This window comes from Dipodomys ordii, unplaced genomic scaffold (assembly GCF_000151885.1).
Source record: "Dipodomys ordii isolate 6190 unplaced genomic scaffold, Dord_2.0 Scaffold51, whole genome shotgun sequence".
In the NCBI taxonomy this organism is placed as follows: domain Eukaryota; kingdom Metazoa; phylum Chordata; class Mammalia; order Rodentia; family Heteromyidae; genus Dipodomys; species Dipodomys ordii.
This window is the reverse complement of record NW_012267267.1, coordinates 5,418,762-5,439,958: the sequence shown is the minus strand read 5'-3', so window position 1 is coordinate 5,439,958 and position 21,197 is coordinate 5,418,762. Positions and strand designations below refer to the sequence as shown.

Below are 21,197 nucleotides of genomic sequence, written 5' to 3'. Positions count from 1 at the left end.
CTTCTCTTTTCCTTCCAGCATATACTGAAAAGACAGGAAAAAGAATACACAGGATATTCTGGGAGTGTGTTATGGGCCAAGGCAAGTGGAGGAAACCTGAAGTCCAGGAAAGCCAACCTACTTCTTTTACCAGAAAACTGGTAAAAGAAGTAGCATGAACAGGGAAAACAAGAGAGTAAAATACTCCAGATAGATGGGAAAGTATTGGAAAACTTACTATTTAGCATCTGAGGAAGCAAAACAAATCCAGATGACTTACTACCAATTTCCAGATATCCATGTCTCTGTGTATGTGTATATAGAAATCCTATGGTTTGGATTTTAAGTGTCACCACAGGGCCCCTATGTCAGAAAGCTTGGTCACAGCCAAAGGTTGTGGGAAGAAGTGAACCTTTGGGACTAGAGTCTAGTAGAAGTTAGGACCTTAGTTCCTCCTCTCTTTCTTTTTGCTTCCCTGGCTGCCATGAGAAGAAGAGGCCTTACCCACCACACATTGTCACCATGATAAACAAATCAAGCTGGTACCACCAAAGGCTCACAGCAAACAAGGCCAAGTAACTGTGGCTGAAACCTTGAAACCCTGAGCCAAAATAAATCTTTCCTCCTTTAAGCTGATTTTGTCTGGTAGGATAACTAACATAGTACATGATGTATGTACATGTGGTATATATTTACATGTATATTTTAACATTAAATAGTGATATCAATATTAGCAACATTTTAATGTTTATTAATATTTGTTCATTAAAATAAAGTTTTAACATGTATCTTTTAATACTTAAATTCTAGATTCCCAGACCAGAAATACATCCTGGATAGGCTGAGTCCCACAGGACTGTTGTTCCTTTCTCCTCACCCCACCTCCATCCATTTAAGACAAGCCCTCCTGAAAGCCCTCTCCTTTAAGACTGGTTCCCAGATTTTCCCATCTACCTCACCACAGCAGGAGTCACAGCTGGGTTTAATTTCTGCACAGTGTCACCACCCCCTCAACTTGGCAAAAGTATTCTAAATTTAAACCACACAGTACCCAACTAAAAAAAGGCTTAGAAAGAAGAACAAACATACCTTGTGTTGGGCTCTTGTTAGATTTCACAGGCACAAATCTCTCTCTTTTTTTAAGCATATGTGATCAAATGATTCTTAGGTGATAAGAAGAAAAAAGAAAAAAAAACTTCCAAGTCTGCATGAGACCAAAGTGTCTGTTTTTAAATTGCCAAGAGGGTGGGGAAGAGGAGAAAAAGAGGAAAGTGACACGCTGACTCATGGAAGGTACACTTGGATGTTGAGAACGTCACCCATCTCCAACATTCGTGAATGCTGGAATTTTCCTCCCCATCTTTTCTGATCAACAAGCAGAAAGAGTGAGACAGAGGTAGGAGTCAGAAGTCAAAGCATCTGTCCTAGTTGTGGGCCATCCCCAGCCCCAGGTCATGTCCCCTCTCTGAGCTTCTGATTCCTGGTCTATAAAAATAAGAAGGTTGAACTTGACTAATGGTGCTCAATCTTTTATTTTTCCCTTAGTATTTTCTTCACATTTAACAGGTCTGACGTTAATTTTTTTAAGTTGAGAAACATGAGAGACCTTGCCATAACATTCACAACTGCACCCATCTTTTCGTCACCATCAGCACCACATCACACATGAGTAGCCGTCCTTTACTGTCCTGACCAAACTCCTAGAACTACTGTAATGTGTATCTGGGAAGAGGAGAGCCAAGCACACTAATGCTCAATGCTGAAATGATTGAGTAAATGACTAAAACTTGAACTTTAGAGGCCACGTACATAGGCAGTCATATAAAGCTAATAATACACTAACACAACAGACAACCCTAAAATCTGAAAAAAAATATCAGCTCAACTACAATATCAGGTTTGGGCCAAGTTATCATAAACATTTTCGTAACTTGATCATATTATTTTGTAAGTTTTAGGGTCATACTGAAGTTCAAATGGTGAAAACTGACCATTCTGAATCATATAATAACAAAAGTATTAAACATCTGAATGGAAGATCAGACATCACAAACTAAAAAGTTCTTTTAGCACACATACTCTCCAGAAGAACTACACAAATGTGTAAGCATTTCAAAGAACATGTGGGAAAAGAAATGGATAAGCCTTTAATATGCAAGAAAAAGTAACAAGAATCAACTATACATATCCTTTGTTATTTAAGATGTTATCTTGGAGTATTTTTGCTTACAGCTTTCAGTTTTATAAACTAAAGTTCATATTTTTAAATAGCTTATGCAGGTCAAGCATGCAGTCACAATGGAATGAATAGTAGCAGACCTACAGTTCTGCTGAGGACAACTAGAAAAGCCAAATCAGAAACATCTGCTTAAAATAAGGAGAGCTACTAATTGGCTAGGATTGAAAAGCCAAATTTTAGAAAAAGGAAACCCAACTTTTTGTAAGCCCATTTTCCCACTTAGGGTATTTGCAGATTTTTGACCTAAGTCAAGGAGCTAAGAAACCAGGAAAAGGACAAATGTCAAGAGGTAGAAAAGTCTGAAGAACATCATATGGTCTTACGGTGCTTCAGAGACAAAAAGTGGACATCAAGACTGAAAAGCTACATCCTAGAATAACTGAGAGAAGTGAGCCAGATACCAATTTTTCTCTTGTATCACTGACTCATCTGCACAAGGCCAGGAGAAGAAAGCTGACAAGCAAAATCAACATTTTCCATTTTTAGCAGACTCATTGTCTGAGGGAAATAACATTGGGGCCTACCAGAGGAAGGGGCTGTGGCTCTCAGGAGAAAACATAAGTAGACCAAACTTCAACCAACTGCAAAGCAGTCTTAATTAGGCTCAGTGCTAGCTGCATTCTGTATTCGCAGAAGAAAGATGACATCATCCAGAGCCATCAATACAAAATATGGAACATTTAATTAAAGTCTTCTACATGTGAGGAGCACCAACAAGAAAAACAGAAAAGACAAACATACTCAAAAGTACCTATACTTGCAGTTACTAAATGTGGTTTTCAAAACTACTGTGATGTTTGTGCAAAAGAGATGACAAAACTAATATGGTGGCCCAGTTTTTAAAAACCAAAGTTCACATTTTTAAATAGCTTAGGCAGGTCAAGCATGCAGTCATAATGGAATGAATAGTAGCAGACCTACAGTTCTGCTGCAGGCAACTAGAAAAGCCAGATCAGAAACATCTGCTTAAAATAAGGGGAGAGTAAGTTATTCAGGAGGCTAGAGTATCCCAGGTGGAGACCAACTCAACAAAAATTCACTATCTTACCTGAAATATGGTATAAAAGCAAGTTGTCTGGGGATGAGGTTTAAGTTAGCAAGGGCCAACCCCTGAGTTTAATCCTTAGTCAAAAGGAAAAGGAAAAATTCAGGAAGGAGAAGAGAAAAAAGAAAGAGAGAGAGAAAGAAAGAAAGAAATATGGAAGGAAGGAAGGAAGAGAGGGAGGGATGGTGGGAGGGAGGGAGGGAAAGAGCGAGGGAGGGAGGGAAGGAAGGAAAGAAAGATAAGGAAGAAAGAAAGAACAAAAGAAAGAAAGAAAGAAAGGGAAAATGGAGGGGAGGAATGGAGGAAAGAAGGAAGGAAAGAAGGAAGGGAGGGAAAAGGGAGGAAGGAATGAAAGAGAGAAAGTAAATGACAAATGTGAAGATTTCATTTTAAAAATAATCGAATAAAGTTCTGAAATTTAATACAAAATGAAATTTAAAAATTAAAGGTTGTATATGAATGAATTTAACATAGAAAGGGAACTATAGGGCACTAAAGAAAACCAGGTAAAAAAATAAATAGCAGAAAAACATGACTAAGAGCACAGAAAGTAAAATAAGTGATAAAAGGAAAGGTAAAATGTGATAATAAATGTAGTGTAAAAGTAACTGGAATCTCAGTAAGAGAAAAATGAGCAAAATTATATTCAAGGGGATAACTGTAGAGAATTACAATAATTGCAAAAAAAGTAAAAGAAAAGAAAAAATTCAAGCCACACAGATTCATAGTTCAAGCCCTATGGCTGAAAAAATAAATAAATAAATAAAATAAAGACAGAAGGTGGAGGTAGAAAAGAAAACAGAAAATGAAGTTAAGATCTTAACACTGTCTGAAATATGATGAAATAAAAATAACATTAGGGTAATCGCACATACACACACACAGGCATGTAGGCATGCATGCATGCACGCACACACTCACACAAAGTAAAATGGAAACCTTGTAACTAATACATTAGTAGAGCGAAAATAGAAAGTTAAAAATATTTCTTGATTAATCCAAAAGAAAGAAAACAATGGAAGCATTATGGAAGACAGATAGATGGGATACAAACCCAAAACAGGAAACAAGTAGTAACCAATATTGTAATTGTAAACCTCAATATATCTACACTCAAACTAAGGGCCAAATTGCCAGGTTGATTTTTTTTGTAGGGATGGGGGGCTGATCTTGGGATTTGAACTCAAGGCCCGGGTACTGTCCCTGAGCTTTTTCATTCAAGGCTAGTGCTCTACAATTTGAGCCACTGCACTACTTCTGGCTCTTTGTTGGTTAAGTGGAAATAAAAGTCTCATGGACTTGCCTGCCCAAGTTGGCTTTGAACCACAATCCTCAGATCTCAGCTTCCTGAGTAGCTAGGATTTTAGGCATGAGCTACCAGCACCTAGTCATACTGAATTTTTAAAATTTCATTTATGTGCTGCTTATAAAAGATATATATATATATATTAAAAATAAGGACACAGAAAATTAAAATCTAAAACTGGGAAAACCAATCATCTACCATCCCAAAGAAAGCTAGCATTGCTTCTTTACTATCAACAAGATAGACCTTAAGGCCAAAGAGATCATGAAAGAAATTTCACAAATATGGTATAACAACTGTAAATTTATATGACATACATTTAATAACATATCTTTAAAGTTAAAGGAAAAATTGGCAAACAAAAAGAAAAATAGAGAAATACAAAATCATACTGTTTAGAGTTTTACTACTTTTAGGAACCAATGAAATTAGGTGCAGGGGGAAATCATCTGTACTATAAAACTGTTAAAACTGAAATAACTGACAAAACATGGAACCAAACAGCCTTAATGTCCACATTCTTTTAAAGTACACACACACACACACACACACACACACACACACACTACTATAAGCAAAATATACAAGTCAAATACAGTAATACATGAAAAGAATAACAAGTCATACCTCCTTGAGTTTATACCAGAACACTCAAAACTCAAAAAATAAACTGTAAGTGGCCATACTATTTGTCATATTATTAATAGGATAAAATAGAATGATATGATCAGAAAAATATTTGACAAAAGCTCAACATTAGTAAATGCTGTGATTTAGTACGCAAAGAATATAAGATAACTTAGTCTAATAAAAAAGTATTTATATGATTCCCATGTGAAATATTGTATCGAATGCTAATAATAATGATAGCCTTTTCCCTTAGGTAAGGAACAAGATAAAGATACTCACCATCACCACCCGTATTCAACATTTTAAGAGAGATCTTAGCTAGTTCATATGAGAAGGGAGAAAAAGATACAGACTGGAAAGGAACTGATTTTCTTACAGAAAATTAATTGTCTACATAGTAAGCCCTTAATGTAAAAACTATTAAAATAAATCCGTTTATTTAAATAAATTAATTAAGTAAATAAATTCAGTTTAGCAAGAGCACTGAAATACAGTCAGCATATAAAATTGAATTGTAAGCTGTGTATGGTAGTATAAACCTCTTCTCTCAGCATTCCAGAGCAGAGGTAGGGAAATCACAAGGAGGCTAGACTTAGCAGAGAGTTGCAGTTCATTCTGAACTACAAGAATAGGAAAAAAAAAAAGACCAAAAGGGCAAAAATGGATTTCTATTTCCCCAGGAACAGTTCCAAACTGAAATTTTAAAGTGCCAGTTCCAGTAGCATTAAAAAATTGATGCATGATATCACTTTTTTAGCAGAATTATAACCCATATGTCCCAGTATCTCTGGTATTTAATGAGAGTAGTTCATGCTCAGGGTAATCCTATTGTTCAGGACTGTGGTAATCTTTCTTAAAGGGGCCAGAATTGAATATATAATACCCAAAAGTTTTAATAATAGATCAAGCCCTTTCAAAACAGGAAGGGGGTAAAAATCCAGTCATTTTGCTACTCAGTTTACATCTCAAATGCATATGAATATAAAATATATAACTATATAAACAACACATTTATATGCATTTGTAAGCAATACAAATGTATGTAATATATAAATAGAACATTAAAACAATAGGTAACAAAATAAGTAAAATAATAAAATAAATAAAAATGATATAATAAATGATAAATAAAATTTTATTCATGTAAAATATGAACAGAAAAACAGTTAATATTTTGAGAAAAATTCAAACCTACCTAACATAAATAGTAGACAAATAATTATATGCATATTATATTTCAACTGCAATATAGAGGATAACTGAAATAAGTTATTTATAATTAAAACAACATGTATTTCAACTTGTAAGTTCTCAGTCTGAGCCATATTAGAAGACACTGAAATAGACACATACTTGTACATGTATGCCAACTGAATGATCAGATGAATTGGGCCCCCAAACACAAACAGTATGGCTTTGAATAAGCGATTTTTCTGAACAAGAATTAAGTATAGTATTCCTTAGATTTGCACAGCATTTTCTTTTTTGTTGGTAGGGATATTTGAACTCTGGGCTTGGGCGCTGTCCCTAACTCTTCAGCTTAAGGCTAGTGCTCTGCACTCTACAACCTGAACCACAGCACCACTTCCAGTTTTCTGGTGATTATTTGGAGATAAGAGTCTCACAGACTTTCTGCCTGAGCTGGCTGTGAACCATGATCCTTAGATCTCAGCCTCCTGAGTAGCTAGGATTACAGGTGTGAGCCACCAGCTTTGCACAGCATTTTTTAATCCAGGACATCTCTATAGATATGCATAACCAACACATATTTTAAGCTCAGAAAAGTATAGATGGTTTTCACCTATCTCTTAAGCAAATCATCTAAGAATTGGAAAGAACACAAGTTAACTAGTTATTCAATGAAAACTGGAGGAAATCTCAGGACTTCTAGCATTGCTTCTGTCCATTTCAGCCCAAAACACTGTAGGGCCCCTCAACCATGTGACAATTTCAAAACATACTTGCCAGTATCCCTACTGTCCTCAGGAGACTGTACCATTCCCGCTGAGAATGGCAGACAAATTTCTAATGCCAGTTTTACCATATGTTAATCCTGAAGCAGTGAGAAATCCCAGTCATTCACTGATCACCTCTTCTAAGGTACCATTTCCCAAGCCTACCCATTCACAGCAGCAATGACAAAAATCCTCAAAAAAAATCACATTTTCTCTAAAACTATCAAGATGTTATGATGGTTACGGAAAAAAATTACATTTATTTTATGTTATTTTATTTTTGCAGTCCTGGGGCTTGAACTCAGGGCGTGGGCACTGTCCCTAAGCTTCTTTTGCTCACTACTTTTTGCACTGTACCACGTGACCTCCAGTGCCACGTCTGGCTTTTTCTGTGTATGTGGTACTGAGGAATTGAGCACAGGGCTTCATGCATGCTAGGCAAGCACTCTACCACTGAGCCACAATCCCAGCCCCAAATTACATTTTTATGCTCTTACCTTTATTTTGTTTTCACAGGGTGACAGATGGACACAATATTTTTTTTAAGTAGAGCTTAAAAGTTTGGGTCTAACCTAGATTCTGATGATTAGATTCTGTAACTTTCAAGTGAAAAGTTCTTTCAGAATGTACTTTCATAGACAGCACTCAAATCCTAGTTTTACCACATTAAAATGTGAGGCATATCCCTCATTTGCTCACAAACTGTCATGTTTGCTATTTTGAAGTAAAGTCTAGGAAAAGAACTGAAACATTGAGAGGAATAAAAATGTTTTCTCTGACCTTATATTTTTAAATGTACCCAAATTTTCCAATTCTCCTTTAAAAAAATCTTCTTATAAGATTTTGTGAAATACTCAACATATTGAAAAGGAAACTTAGAGCTGAATTTCTATTACTAAATTTCCAAACAACACAATTTAGAAAATTAATCAAAAGTCATCTTTTTTCTAAGGTTCACACTTTTCTTTTTTTTTATTTTTTATTTGTCAGTCATGGGGCTTGAACTGGGCGCTGTAACTGTGCTCTTCAGTTCAAGGCAAGCACTCTACCGCTTGAGCCACAGCTTCACTTCCAGTTTTCTAGTGGTTTATTGGAGATAAGAGTCTCACGGACTTTCCTGCCCAGGCTGGCTGTGAACCGAGATCCTCAGATCTCAGCCTCCTAAGTAGCTAGGATTACAGACATGAGCCACCGACACCAGACTACATTTTTCTTTTTATAGAAGATAATTTAACTCTAATAATGAATGATGCTGACAATTTTATTTTAAAACCGCAATTTTACAATCCTTACTTAACAGGGAAATGGTTTTAGAGTTAAAAGGACCTGGATTTGAATCTTGATTGCCACTTGCTATGTACCAATGAACAAAAATTCTTAATCCATTTCTCTTTATGTAAACTACCTTGCAGGATGGTAGCAATGTTAGTTATCTCATAGACAGCTTTTCACATGTTAGTTGTTAATTAAATTGGAGTTATGGCAGTCACTGTTAAAATTAGCTATTACATTAGCCAGTATCTAATTAGTAACCCCTTCTAATTTTCCTTTTTTTTCAATTTTCCTTTAGTTGTTTCATATATAATATTTTTGCATGCAAAAGCATTTTGAGATATGCTGCACATGTATTATTACAATGTCTTTTTTATTTTATAACTGAACTGGGCTGTCCTAAGATGTAATAAAAAGAGGGGAATGGAAGGAAGACATTAATTAAACCACAATTCAACATTTACTGAACACCAGTCATGTGCCAGTAGATTATAAATACTCAAGTTCTGCCTACCAACATCCTGCTCGGTTATTTGTCCTGTAAACTCCTTTTAATTTTCCTGGTTCTCTTTTCAGTCTTTATAAGAAGAATTGACATCTAAACAATTCATACAGTTTGGTAGTTTTTCTGTGGTCTTTTTCAGCATAATGACTCTAAATTTTAATGTATTTGTTTCATATTCAGGTCAACATCTGGTATTTTGGTACCCACAAATAGCTCTCATGGTCTGGTGACCTTCCCAAGACCTCCTCCTCAATACACACACACACACACACACACACACACACTTTATGTCACACAATCAGCTGTCTGTCAACACATATCCATCTCCTAGCCTTGAAGGGATCCTACCATCTTAAGAAACAGGCTTGAAAGAATATTGAAGACCATCAGAAACATAATAATTCTTAACTTACTTGAGATTGTAAATTTTGCAAACCCAAGGAAAACTGCCTCCCTTCACATGTACTCTAGACAGATGGATAGATACACACATATGCATAAGCAAGTAACATATAACATTGCATTTCACAGACTCCTTCACAATAAAATTAACAAGCTATGATTTATTTCAGTGTTGACTAGGACTCATAGTTAATAGGTCTGGTATCAAAATGTCACTTTCATTAAATATACAAGTATAGGCAACAACTTCCTGAACATGTCTCCAATAACTCAGGAAATAAAAGCAAGAATTAACAAATGGTATTTTATCAAATTAACCTTGGCACAGCAAAAGAATCAATTAACAGAGTGAAGCCACAGACTAAATAAAAAATGGGAGAAAATCTTTGCCAGCTATGCATTTGATGGGGAATTAATATACAGACTATAAAGAGCTCAAAAAACTATGACCAAATAGCAAAATAATCTAGTTAATAAATGAGAAAACATTAAACAGCAATACAAATGGTCAATAAATACTTTGTAAATGTCCAACATCTGTGGTCATCATGGAAATGAAATCAAAAGGACATTGAGATTCCATCTCACCACTGTAAGATTGGTTGTTGCCAAGAAAATAATCAGCCAGGTGCCAGTGTTTCATGACAATAATTCTCATTACTCAAGAGGCTGAGATCTGAGGATCACAATTCAAAGCCAGCCTGGGCAGGAAAAGTCCAAGAGACTCTTATCTCCAATTAACCAAAAAAGCCAGAAGCAGAGCTGTGGCTCAAGTGGTTGAGTACTAGCCTTGTTCAAAAAAGCTTAGGGACAGCACTCAGGCCCCAAGTTCAAGCCCCAGTAACAATAAAATTTAAAAAAAAGAAAGAAAGGAAACCATCCATGAGAATTGCTGATGAGGATGAGGGAAAGCAGGAACCCTTATACAATGTTGCTGAGAATATAAATTAGTGCACTCATAATGGAAAGTACTATGGAGCTTCCCAAGTATCAAGTGCCATGACACACACCTGGAATCCAACTATGTAAAAATTGGAGCTAGGGAAGATCTTGGTCTCTGGTCTGCCCTAGACAAAAGTACAAGACCCTACCTGAAAAAATCAACTAATACATAAAGGGCTGGAGTGTATAACTCAAAGGGTAGAGGACTTGTCTAGCATAAGGCCCAGAGTTAAGCCTTTAGTACTGCCAAAAACACAAAATAAAGTGATAATCCAGCTCTACCACTTCTCAGTCTATTCAAAGGAATCAAAGATAGCTCACACCCATGCTTACTGTGAGACTATTCACAATAGACAAGATATAAAATCAGTTTAGGTCCCCTGAGCCAATAAAGAAAATGTCATAAAATACACACTGGAGCTTCTCAGCCACGAAGGAGAACAAAATTACGGCATTTGCAAGAAAATGGATGGAGCTGGAGAGTATCACATTAAGGGAAATAAGCCAGACTCAGAAAGACAAACATCATAGGTGGAATCTAGACCAAAATGAAAGGACATGAACGTAGAAGGGGACTATTTGGAAAGAGGAAGGAGGAGGCAGAGAGAGGAATGAACAGGATCAAAGTACATAAAGTGTACATATAAGTGTGAATAACGTAACCCATTATTCTATACAATTAATACATGCTATTTTAATGTACCTTTCCAATGTGCATACATAAACATGAATACATAGAACTTTCAAGAAACAAGTTACCCTTACCATGTACAATGGTTTCTGACATTTTCTAGTCTGTTCCATATGAAATGTTACTTAAGGCTCATCAAGTTGTATTCCCACCTCCCACAATATGAAAAACCATAATGTAATCTACCATCTCTCTACTTCAGAGATAAACAAACTGAGAGTCACAGAAATAAGAGGCCTTGTCACAGACCACTAATAGTGATGGCTGAACAACCCAGAACCTGATTCTCCTGAACCCCAGCCCAAAGCTCTTTCCAATACAAAGTGAAACAAAAAAATTTAGATGCCAGTGCTTTATAAAAAGGGTTGAGGATCCGCAGTTTCCAGCATGTTGATTTACCCTGAGAAAGACACTGTTTCCATTCTGAACAATAATGAACACTGACCTCATCCTAAGCTTCCAATTCGGGAAGCTTCAATGTTTTCTAAATCACATCCCTGGCCTAGCATGACTTGGCAAATAAGCAAATTCTTCTCTTTCCATTAACTCTTCCTCCAGACACTGCAAACAACACGGAAGAAGCCAACCTTCTCCTCAGAACCGATTTTAAATACTTTGATTACAAACAGAGGTAGTATTTGTCCATGAGAGATTGGCTTAGAAACAGAGTAAACAGATCCTGGGTGCTCCTTATTGCTGTTTTCAGCCCCACCAAGACTGCTTAATTAAAATTTAAACGTCAAAACCACACAGAGATCAATAAATGGATGCGAATGATCGACAGCCTCTGCGATGCTACCCGCTCCGCTCCAGCACCGCCGCCCCCAGCGCTTTTAAAGCCTCAGTTATAGAAATGGGATTGCTTAAGAGAGTTTGATAGCTTAAAACGCCAGTGTCCCCCATTGCATCAGATTGGGTGCAGGCTACCCCCCCTCCTTCTTTTTCTTGTATCTCATCGATATATAAATACCTATAACCCATCACGACACAGAAATCTTTTAACCAGCCAGCTTGTAGCCAACTCCTAGGGACTTGAAGGCCAAACCCCACCACCCATCGCCACAGAAAGGTTTAGGCCCTGTGTGGTTGGCACCCATCGTGCAGACCACCTAACAGGAACGCGGGAGAGTGCGGGGTGCGGCGGAAGAGGGGGGTGCACCGTGGGAGCTGCCCCGGGCGCCCTGACCAGCCCTTTGCCTGCATTCCCACAATCCTCCAAAGCCCAAGGGCAAAGAGCTGGCGCCCCCTTAAAGCAGAAGAAGCCTAGAAGAGGGTGCGGCGCCACGCAGTTCAGGGACTGGCGAACCCTAAAATTAGCGCTCAGCAAGCAGGGGCCGCGCACCACCACCGCGAGGAGATGGCGGCCCGCTGCGCTGCGCCCTGCGCGCCAGCCACCCCTCGGCACCCCTCCCTCCCCTCCCCATCACCAATGCAGAGCAAGGAAACGGGGGGGGGGGCTGGAGGGGCGGGATTGGACTCGGGACCACAGGTGGCCTTTTAAGATTCCCTCAGGGGTCCAATGCCCATTACCCCCCCCTCCCCATCTGCGCCAGAAATGTTAAATTTTGGAGAAATTAAACCCCCAGAATCCTCTAGAATCCATGCTGTCGGACTTAAAATTTGGATGGTTCATTTTCATTCCCTTCCTGAGTTCTCACTTAAATGATTTTTTTCTCCTCGCGCATCTCTCCCGACAGAACTAGTGTGGGTGGGTGGGTTTGATCCCCTTGGGAGGGTGAAGGGGAAGGGGGGAGGGGAGGAAGGAGGAGAGCCGAGAGACTTTACGTTCCAATATCCCTCTGCCAGATAAACAGTTCTGAAGGTCAGTGTTCACTCCCCATTGAACAGTCCTGTAAAAGATTAATGCTCATTAAGAGACTCTCAGCCAGCGTTTCTCTTGAGAACACAAACTGTTTAAGACCCGAGTGTTTCACATACTCCAATAATACACTGGAAACCTACATTTTAATGATGAACTACTGTCATCCCCCCCCCTTCAAAATGATCAAAAGCTGTTAGAAGGAAACCTGTGAAATGGAAATAGACATCTCAGCCAAGATTAAATAAAGAATATAAAAATACGTTTAGTACTACCAAAAACTGAAAAATTGAATAACACAATATTTGGAAACCAGAAGCCAGTAACAATACATATATTATATAACTGTTTTGTGAATTTTTGAATAATATACGCACAGTAATTTTAAATCACCCATTAATGCAAATGAAACATGTCCGGGGTCCTTGGGATGACATTTCATCCCTAGCATCTTCTAGCCGCCGCCTCTCGCAGCCAGCCCCTTACCTTTATTTTCAGAATCTTTCATTCTCTGCTTCTTCCTTTTGCTGCAAATGAGCAGGAAAAGTCCAGTCGATTCTGTAACCCTGACTTCTGATTTGTCATTCACAGACAGTCAGCGGTCTCAGGGGCGAAGTCCCTCAACGCAGGAGCACCCAGGCTCTGATAATTGCATGCAACTCGGGTGTGCGGGTTATAATTTTGCTTATGCTAGAACGGAAAGGATGGAGATGAAGGCAGACGTAAACACAACCTCCAAAACATGGCATGGAATCGGATCTGGAGCCTCGGCTTGCCTTTCTACCCTTTGGGTAAGGAACAGACTGTATAGCGCCTCCTTGCCTCTGGAAAAATGTGGTTCAAGTGGAAAGGGGAATCTCTGTGCTAAGTGTCCTAGGCTTGTTTTCAAATGATAGCCCCAACTTTGCTGGAGATTCAGAGTGCTGTGCTTTGTTTCCCCATATATACATAAGTCTCTCATTGCTTTAATCATTCATTCAACAAAGGTTTCTTTTACTTCTGTGGCTAGGTAATGTGCTAAGAACTGGGAATACAACAATATGTAGGACCAGCTCCCAGTGTTCAAGCTACTCACATCTGTTACAATAGAAAAATGTTCAGTGCAGTACAATGACCTATGTCTGCTGCATGGACACAGGTTACTGAACTCACTTCACCCAGGTGTAAGTTGACACGTAAGAGGCTTTAATGATTGATTGTAAGGCAGAGAGTGGCTCAGCCAGGAATAGGTATGAGAAAGCCAGATCAGGAGACCCTTCTATTGGAGAGCAAGGAAGCATCAAGCAAATCTTTGAATCCTTACAGTCATGTTTACTTTATATTATTACACAGCTCAGATTCATTCATTCCTTCCTTCAGTCATTCATTCAACCAGTGGTTATTTGTGCAAAGCACAAATTAGGGTTTCAGAGTACAAAAACTAAGACCAAGTTTCTGTTCCTGTGCTATTACATTCCAGTCATACAGCAATTTTTAAAAATGAGCATATTAAAAAGGATAGCAATGCTGAAAAGGAAAATTAAACATGGTAATAAAATAAAAGATGTCATTTTAGATTAAAGTGGCCCTTAAATGGGTGACATTTAAATGGGGCAGGGTCAGCGCAGTCTTGCAAACACCTTCACTTAGAACCTGCTTCTTCTCCTCATTCAAAAGTGTTCCTTCCCCATTATATCCATTGAAAAGCTGATCATCAGAAAGATTCACTGTTCCAGTCCAGGATCTAAATAAATTAGGAGAAACAACAGCAAATATATCTACATTTAACTCTCATCCTCAGAAATTACTGTTGGAAAATATCCTGAACCAGGAGCAGAGAAAAGAGAGTTCAAGGGCCTCTCTACCACGTGGTAGCTGAGTGGTTTAGGGCAGATGACTTAACCTCTCTAACATCAGTTTCTCAGCTGTTAAATGGAGCTAATCCTACCTGCCCTGGATATGTGCCAGGCTGTTTAGAAGATCAAAGGGGAAAAGAGATGTGGTATTTGTAAACCAACTGCTCTATAAATGTAAGGTGTAATTACCAACTGACTGAGCACATTGAAGAGGACTAATTGCCAGTGTTTACTTGCTCATTGCTGTAGCCAGGAGTCACATATGGCCACTAGAGGTCTCTGAGTTGATTTCCAGATGCTAAAACCTGACAACTCCCTTAAAATTTGGACTTTTATTTTTTAAGGTATTTGGTATTGATTTCCATTTATCTTCTACTCTTCTTTAACAACTTACAACCAGTAAGGAATATAAGCTGCTATAGTTTGTATCTCAAATGTCTCCCAACAGCCCATGGGTTAAAGGCTCAATCCCCCAAGAAATGCTGTTTTGTTAAAGTGTTGGAAAGCTAAATAACACATATGCCTTCATTTCAACCTCCTACTAACTACATTAAACTAGCCATATCAAAGAAATCACATCAAAGAAATGGACATCTCTATCTCTAAGGCCTAAGTCCAAGAGAGCCAAAAGGTAACCAGTAGGAGCTCTTTGGGGGCTGAGAGAATAATGGAGTCATATACCCTTTCATTCAATAACATTCATTATGCCAAGTACTACTCTTAATGCTTTTAACAGTGAAGATGATGCCCTGCAGAACAAAACATTCTCTATCCTCAGGAACTTGTGGTTCCCAGCCAAAAGGTTTCCAAGACTTAGTAACCTGGGCAAAGGGACGCCAAGGCCAGGGGTTCAGTCATATAGGGTGGTGAAGTGGAAGAGAACAAATACAAATATGAGCTCTGCCATTTATTAGTCTATAGAGTAAGCTAGGACAAGTTTCTTCCCCTTTCTAAGTGCTGATAGTACTTATCTCCTATAGTTGGGTGAGGCTAAAATGAATAAAAACATGTAAAGTACATGGCACAAAGCCTAACACATAAAACAGTCTATAAATGCTGTAAGATTTTTATTATTGCCTATGACCTAGGTCAAGTTGAATCCTCCGAACTTTAGTTCCCTCATAAAATGTGGAAAACAAATAACTAATTTGTAGGATTCTTGTGATACTTATATATCAGGAACAATATAAAGCCCTTGGCATTAAGGAATAACCACCCACTGTTTTTAATCAAGCAAGCTACACCCCTGCCAGAGAGATATAGGGGTAGAGAGACTAAGGCTAGAAACTATAAGTAAATGGGTAATAAATGGAAAGCACAGTCAATTCTAGGACAACTGAAATTTTATCTAATATTTCTTTTTTGTATATGTGTATGCTTGTCCTGGGGCTTGAACTTGGGGTCTAGATTCGGTCCCTGGGCTTTTTTGGTCATAGCTAGCACTCCACCACTTGATCCATGCTTCACTTGCACCCTTTTGGTGATTAATTGGAGATAAGAATCTCCTGTAATCCTAGCTACTTAGGAGGCTGAGATCTGAGGATTGCGGTTCAAAGCCAGCCAGGGCAGGAAAGTCCACGAAATTCTTATCTCCAATAAACCACTCAGAAAGCTGGAAGTGGCGCTGTAGCTCAAGTGGTAGAGCACTAGCCTTGAGCTGAAGAGCTGAGGGACAGCCATCAGACCCAGAGTTCAAGCCCCATGACCAAAAAAAAAAAAAAGAGTCTCATAGACTTTCTTTCCCAGGCTGGCTTCAAATCACAATCCTCAGATTTCAGCCTACTGAGTAGCTAAGAGACAGCTTGTTTAAATAGGGATACAGGTGGAACCATTGCTCCAATGAGATGTACAAGATGTTATATTGAAATGAACTTTACAACTTTGGTGCAGGGAGTGGGGGAGGGGGAGGAGGAAGGCGGGGCTGGGGGGAGGATGGGATGGGAAGGGGAAACAAAGGAGGAGGCAACAATGCTTGATAAGAAATGCACTCATTACTTTGCCCATGTAATAGTAACACCTCTGTACAGTATTTAAAAATTTTTTAATTTAAAAAATTTTTTTAAAAATTTTAAAAAAAAGATAGGCTTGAGCCACCAGTGCTTAACTTCTAATGAAAAGTCAAGCATGCAAAAATCTAAAGAACTATAAAGTAAGTCCCGTATCTGTGCACTTTTATGTCAATCTCTTTATTTGTCCTTAATTGATTTCTTCCCCTGTCCTATACTCCTCTGAAATGGCATGTCTCATATTGCTCTCCAGACTGATCTCTGAAATTCTGGACTCAAGTGATTCGTTCACCTCAGCCTCCCATGTACTAAAATTACAGGTTCCTTATGTTTACATAAGCAAATAAAAAGTGGAGGTAGCCAGGCCCTGGTGGCTCATGCCTGAAATTCTAGCTACTCAGGAGGCTGAGATCTATGGATTGCAGTTCAAAGCCAACCTGGCCAGGAAAGTCTAGGAGACTCTTCTCTCCAATTAATCACAGAAAAAGCTGGCAGTAGAGCTGTGACTCAAATGGTAGAGAGCTAGCCTTGTGCAAAAAGGAGCTCAGGAACAGTGTCCAAGCCCAGAGATCGAGTCCCAGAAATAGGAAAAAATAAAGTGGAGGTATGGCTCAAGTGGTAGAGCACCAACGAAGGAAAAAGCCAAGCAGGATCACAAAGCCCTGAGTTCAAGCCACAGTACCAGAATAAATCTGCAAGAGCCTTTATAAAGAGCCTTTATTTTCCCTCTTGACACAACGTTTACCAAAGCTTTAGACTCCCTGATTTTTTGGCCCTTTCAAGCAGGGTCAGGTGAATCTCAAAAGTCTTATTCTGCAAACCTCAAGACCACACTTCATTGAGAGACAAAGACAGATTCAAGCTTTGGAGCATCCCACAATGAGACAGACCCCAAGCTTCAAATACATTGGTACCAAAGACCATTATAAACAACTATTAATAGGCATGATGCTCCGTTTCAATAACTGGATTTAGAGAACATTTCCAGACAAGCTCCACTGGCCATGAAGTCCTTCCACAGCTCTGCACAGTCCTTGTCTTGTTAGATGCCACTTCTGAGTCACTAGATTGGTGAGTCATGCCTAGCAAGCAAGGCCATCTTGCAAGCAAAACTGGAGAGAATCTTCAGGAAAATTTTATGAGGCAAGAACAACTGAAGGCAAATAGGCATTTGATTTGTTCTAGCAAAACAAAAATGAAAGATGTTTTAAAAAAATCGACTGCTGTAATAGTGAGGGTGAACTTACAAGCAGCCATTTTTTACTTCCAAAAAAAAAAAAAAAGATGAGCAAACAAAAAGCTTCTATATTCCTTTGGAACTTTGAAGGGGCTTTTATTCCTTGATTGGTGGATGGTTATATGTAAGCAGCAAGACTCAGAAGGTACTCCTTAGTGATGTACACTGACTGATCCCGATTACTTGGCTGGAGCCTCTTCTGCCTTAAGTCACTTGCTCCCCAAAAATGTAGCATGGGGTAAAACGAAGCGGCTTCCATTCCATCACCACATTGGGCCTTCCTCATCCTGACAAGCCTCTATTTGATTTACCATGAAAGAGGCAAGACAAAGATGGGGAGAGATTGGGGATAAAGCTGTATAATCAGGGGGCCAACTACAGAAAGGAGCCATATAGCTACCAGAAAAGCTGAATAAGCTCCCATGATGCCAAGCTACCAGGCCAGATGAAGATAATCTACCTGTGGAATATCTACCAATCCCCAGTCTCTTGTTAGAAGGAAGAAGGATGCTACTACAGAAGAGCTCATGGTTGGCCCGAAGATATAGATGCCTGGAAGCTATGATCCTTTACTGTGCCCATTGAATTTTCCAGACCCATATCTAACCATATTTGGGGAGTAATTTCCCGGTGGAAGATCTGGACAATGACCCATAAAAATAACAACCAGGTCTTTGTGAGGTTTTATGTACCAGGAACTCTTTTAAGCATCACAGCAACATGGTAGCATAGAACTTATCATCTCCATTTTGAAAATGATATATACTTCAGTTTTGGAAAGATTAACTTCCCTGGCAAGAACACATAATTGTATAATTGTGTGATATGTACTACTGGCAGACTGAACCATAGCCAGATTACCATCAAAGCACATGATTCTAGATGCCCAAAGTACATCATGAGAAATTCAGGCCACCCTTTAAAACCTCAAATAAAAGTGGGATATGATATGTATTCATTTTTGTCTTTCCTCTCCATGAATATTGGAACATTCTTGTTTTATACTGGGAGATGTGGACATAAGATGCTCCATGGGTAGTCGGACTTCAATCTGGCATTGGCCAGTCATGTGAACTCCTACAAGTCACTTAGTACCTCTAGATTTCCCTCTCTCAGTTATAAAATGAGGGAAATATGTGACATCTGTCTTCCTCCTTCCAGATGCATTATCTAATATTTGAGCAAGATCTTGTAGCTGTACTACTCTATAAAGTATCATTCAACAGAAAATACCTAAGAACAACCATATGCCCAGGGTGTTTAGGGGAAGGTAAGAGAAATATTAAGTAGAGAAATGTAAAAAGAAGCTACAATCCCACCTAAGAATGAGCTCTGCTGGGTGAACTCCAGGACAGGAAAAAGCAGAAATCAGAGGATGTTGTACATGCAGTACCAACCTGGTTTTAAAATTATAAAATAGAACATGCATTGTAACTTGACTTACTATAGTGGCAATATCCATTCATTTTTCTTTTGTAAACACTCACAGGGTATTGTCACTCAGAGAATTCCTGTCTGATCAGCAACCTCATTCAAGCAAAAGGAAGAAGTGACTAGACTTCATATCCATTAGGTTTCAGCAGCCCTTCTTGAGGACAGTAGGGAGGAAATTTTATTGGCACACTGAAGGAACACATACTTTGAAAGCCAGCAAGATGACAATGATAAACTGTAGAATCTCCCTGACTACCACCAATAGCAAACTTTGTTTCTAGTGCAATAAATAAATACTGGAAAGGTAAAAATGATTGGTCATTGTCAAAGTTATCTTTAAAATGCTCATTATGCCCTAATACCATATAACTAGTTCTTTTAATTCCTTAATTTATTTATTCCTCAAGCAATAGAGACTGGCCCTGATGTAACCTAGCTTTGGCCCTGATTCAGATCAGCCATTTTAGAAATAAAGACCTGTCATCCTCTCAGAGGAAGGATCCTAGAAAGACAAACAGAAGGAAAGACAAGACAGACACATGGAGGTGTCTGCAAAGTACAAACCCTGCACTTTAGAATGATGAAGTGAATGTGTCAATGAAATCTATAATAGCAAACGAATAGTGACACGTACAAATACCCTACAGGTGAAGTACTAAAGGAAAGTTTACAGGTAGCAGGAATACCAGAAAGGCTTCAGGGGAGAGCTGGCATTTGCACTACTTTCAGCAAATGGGTAGGAAATGAACAGGCTGAGAAATGAGGGCAAGCCATTGCTGTCAGACAGTGTCATATCCTCCATTAGCAGCTACCTAGCCCGAGCAGGTCATGATCCACACCCAGGACCTCTCACTTTCCCCTTGCTCAGCTTAGGGGAACCATTCCACATGTTTTCCCCTTGAGCAGGAAGCATTCCCCAGCTGCATGTTGGAGGTGCTCAGGTAGTTCTTCCTCCTCCTCCTCTTCTTCTTCTTCTTCCTCCTCCTTCTTCCCTTCTTTCTCTTTCTTCTCCTCCCTGTCTTGATTTTTATTTATTTATTTTTCTTTAGGCACAAAGAAAAATTGCTTTCTATTTTAGTAGCTTTTTTCTTTCTCGGTTTCTACATGCAATTAAACAGGTTACCTAAGTTAAAATTAAGTCTTGCTAATTAATATTGCCTTAGCGAGGCCTTCCGAACTCTTCCTTTCCCAGTATTCCTCTAAAGAGAGATGGGTCTCTTTTGGGACTGTAATGCCTCCCTCTCTAGGGGTCTTACCCACCTAGTCCCTTCAGGCCTTGGTAGCAACAGGGGCTCCTTACAAATTACGGAATGGATGGATGGATGGATGGCTGGATGGATGGATGGATGGGTGGATGTGAGTTCTTGTGAGGACAGGGTAGGTGTGGCGTGGGAGAGTTTCCGGTGGTTGGAGCTCAGAGGATGCCCTGAAGTCTCCACAAACAGGTTGCAAAGAGGAATGGGGGGGTGGGGGTTGTGATTAATTCCACCCAAGGTGCTGCATTGCAGGCGCTGGCCTGGATGTGAGAGTACTACGCCAGGGCTGCGAACCCGAGGAAGCCTGTCACCTCGTCCCGGGGTCACCCTGGATTCGCCCTGGTGCAAAGCCAGACAGACAGATGGGCGGGGGGAAGGGCGGCCTGTGCCGGGACAGCCCGGGCTCCTGGCCGAGGTGTCCCTGCCCGGGCTTGGGGATCGCCTAGGCGAGGGCTCTGCAGGCATCCAAGCGGCGCTGCCAGTCTTTGGGTCCAGGGGATTCCCCCACCCCCACCCTTCCACGAGGACGCCGCCAGGCGCCCGGCCGCTGGGTAACAGGTCCCCGGGCCGGCCGCGCCCACACTCACCCCGCGCCGCCCGGCGAGCTGAGCGCGTCCTCCACAGCCGCCGCGTGGCCTTCCAGG

The 21,197-nt window shown here is 39.6% G+C and overlaps 1 protein-coding gene across 1 annotated transcript in view; it reads right to left on the bottom strand.

The window, feature by feature from the left end:
- The window catches only part of Dnajc6 (DnaJ (Hsp40) homolog, subfamily C, member 6), a 139,535-nt gene that overhangs the window by 114,808 nt on the left and 3,530 nt on the right, over positions 1-21,197 (bottom strand). The window contains exon 2 of the mRNA XM_013020482.1: positions 13,272-13,475. Coding sequence (XP_012875936.1) covers positions 13,272-13,293 — 22 coding nt within the window. The 5' untranslated portion in view covers positions 13,294-13,475. The remainder of the gene's footprint in view (positions 1-13,271; positions 13,476-21,197) is intronic.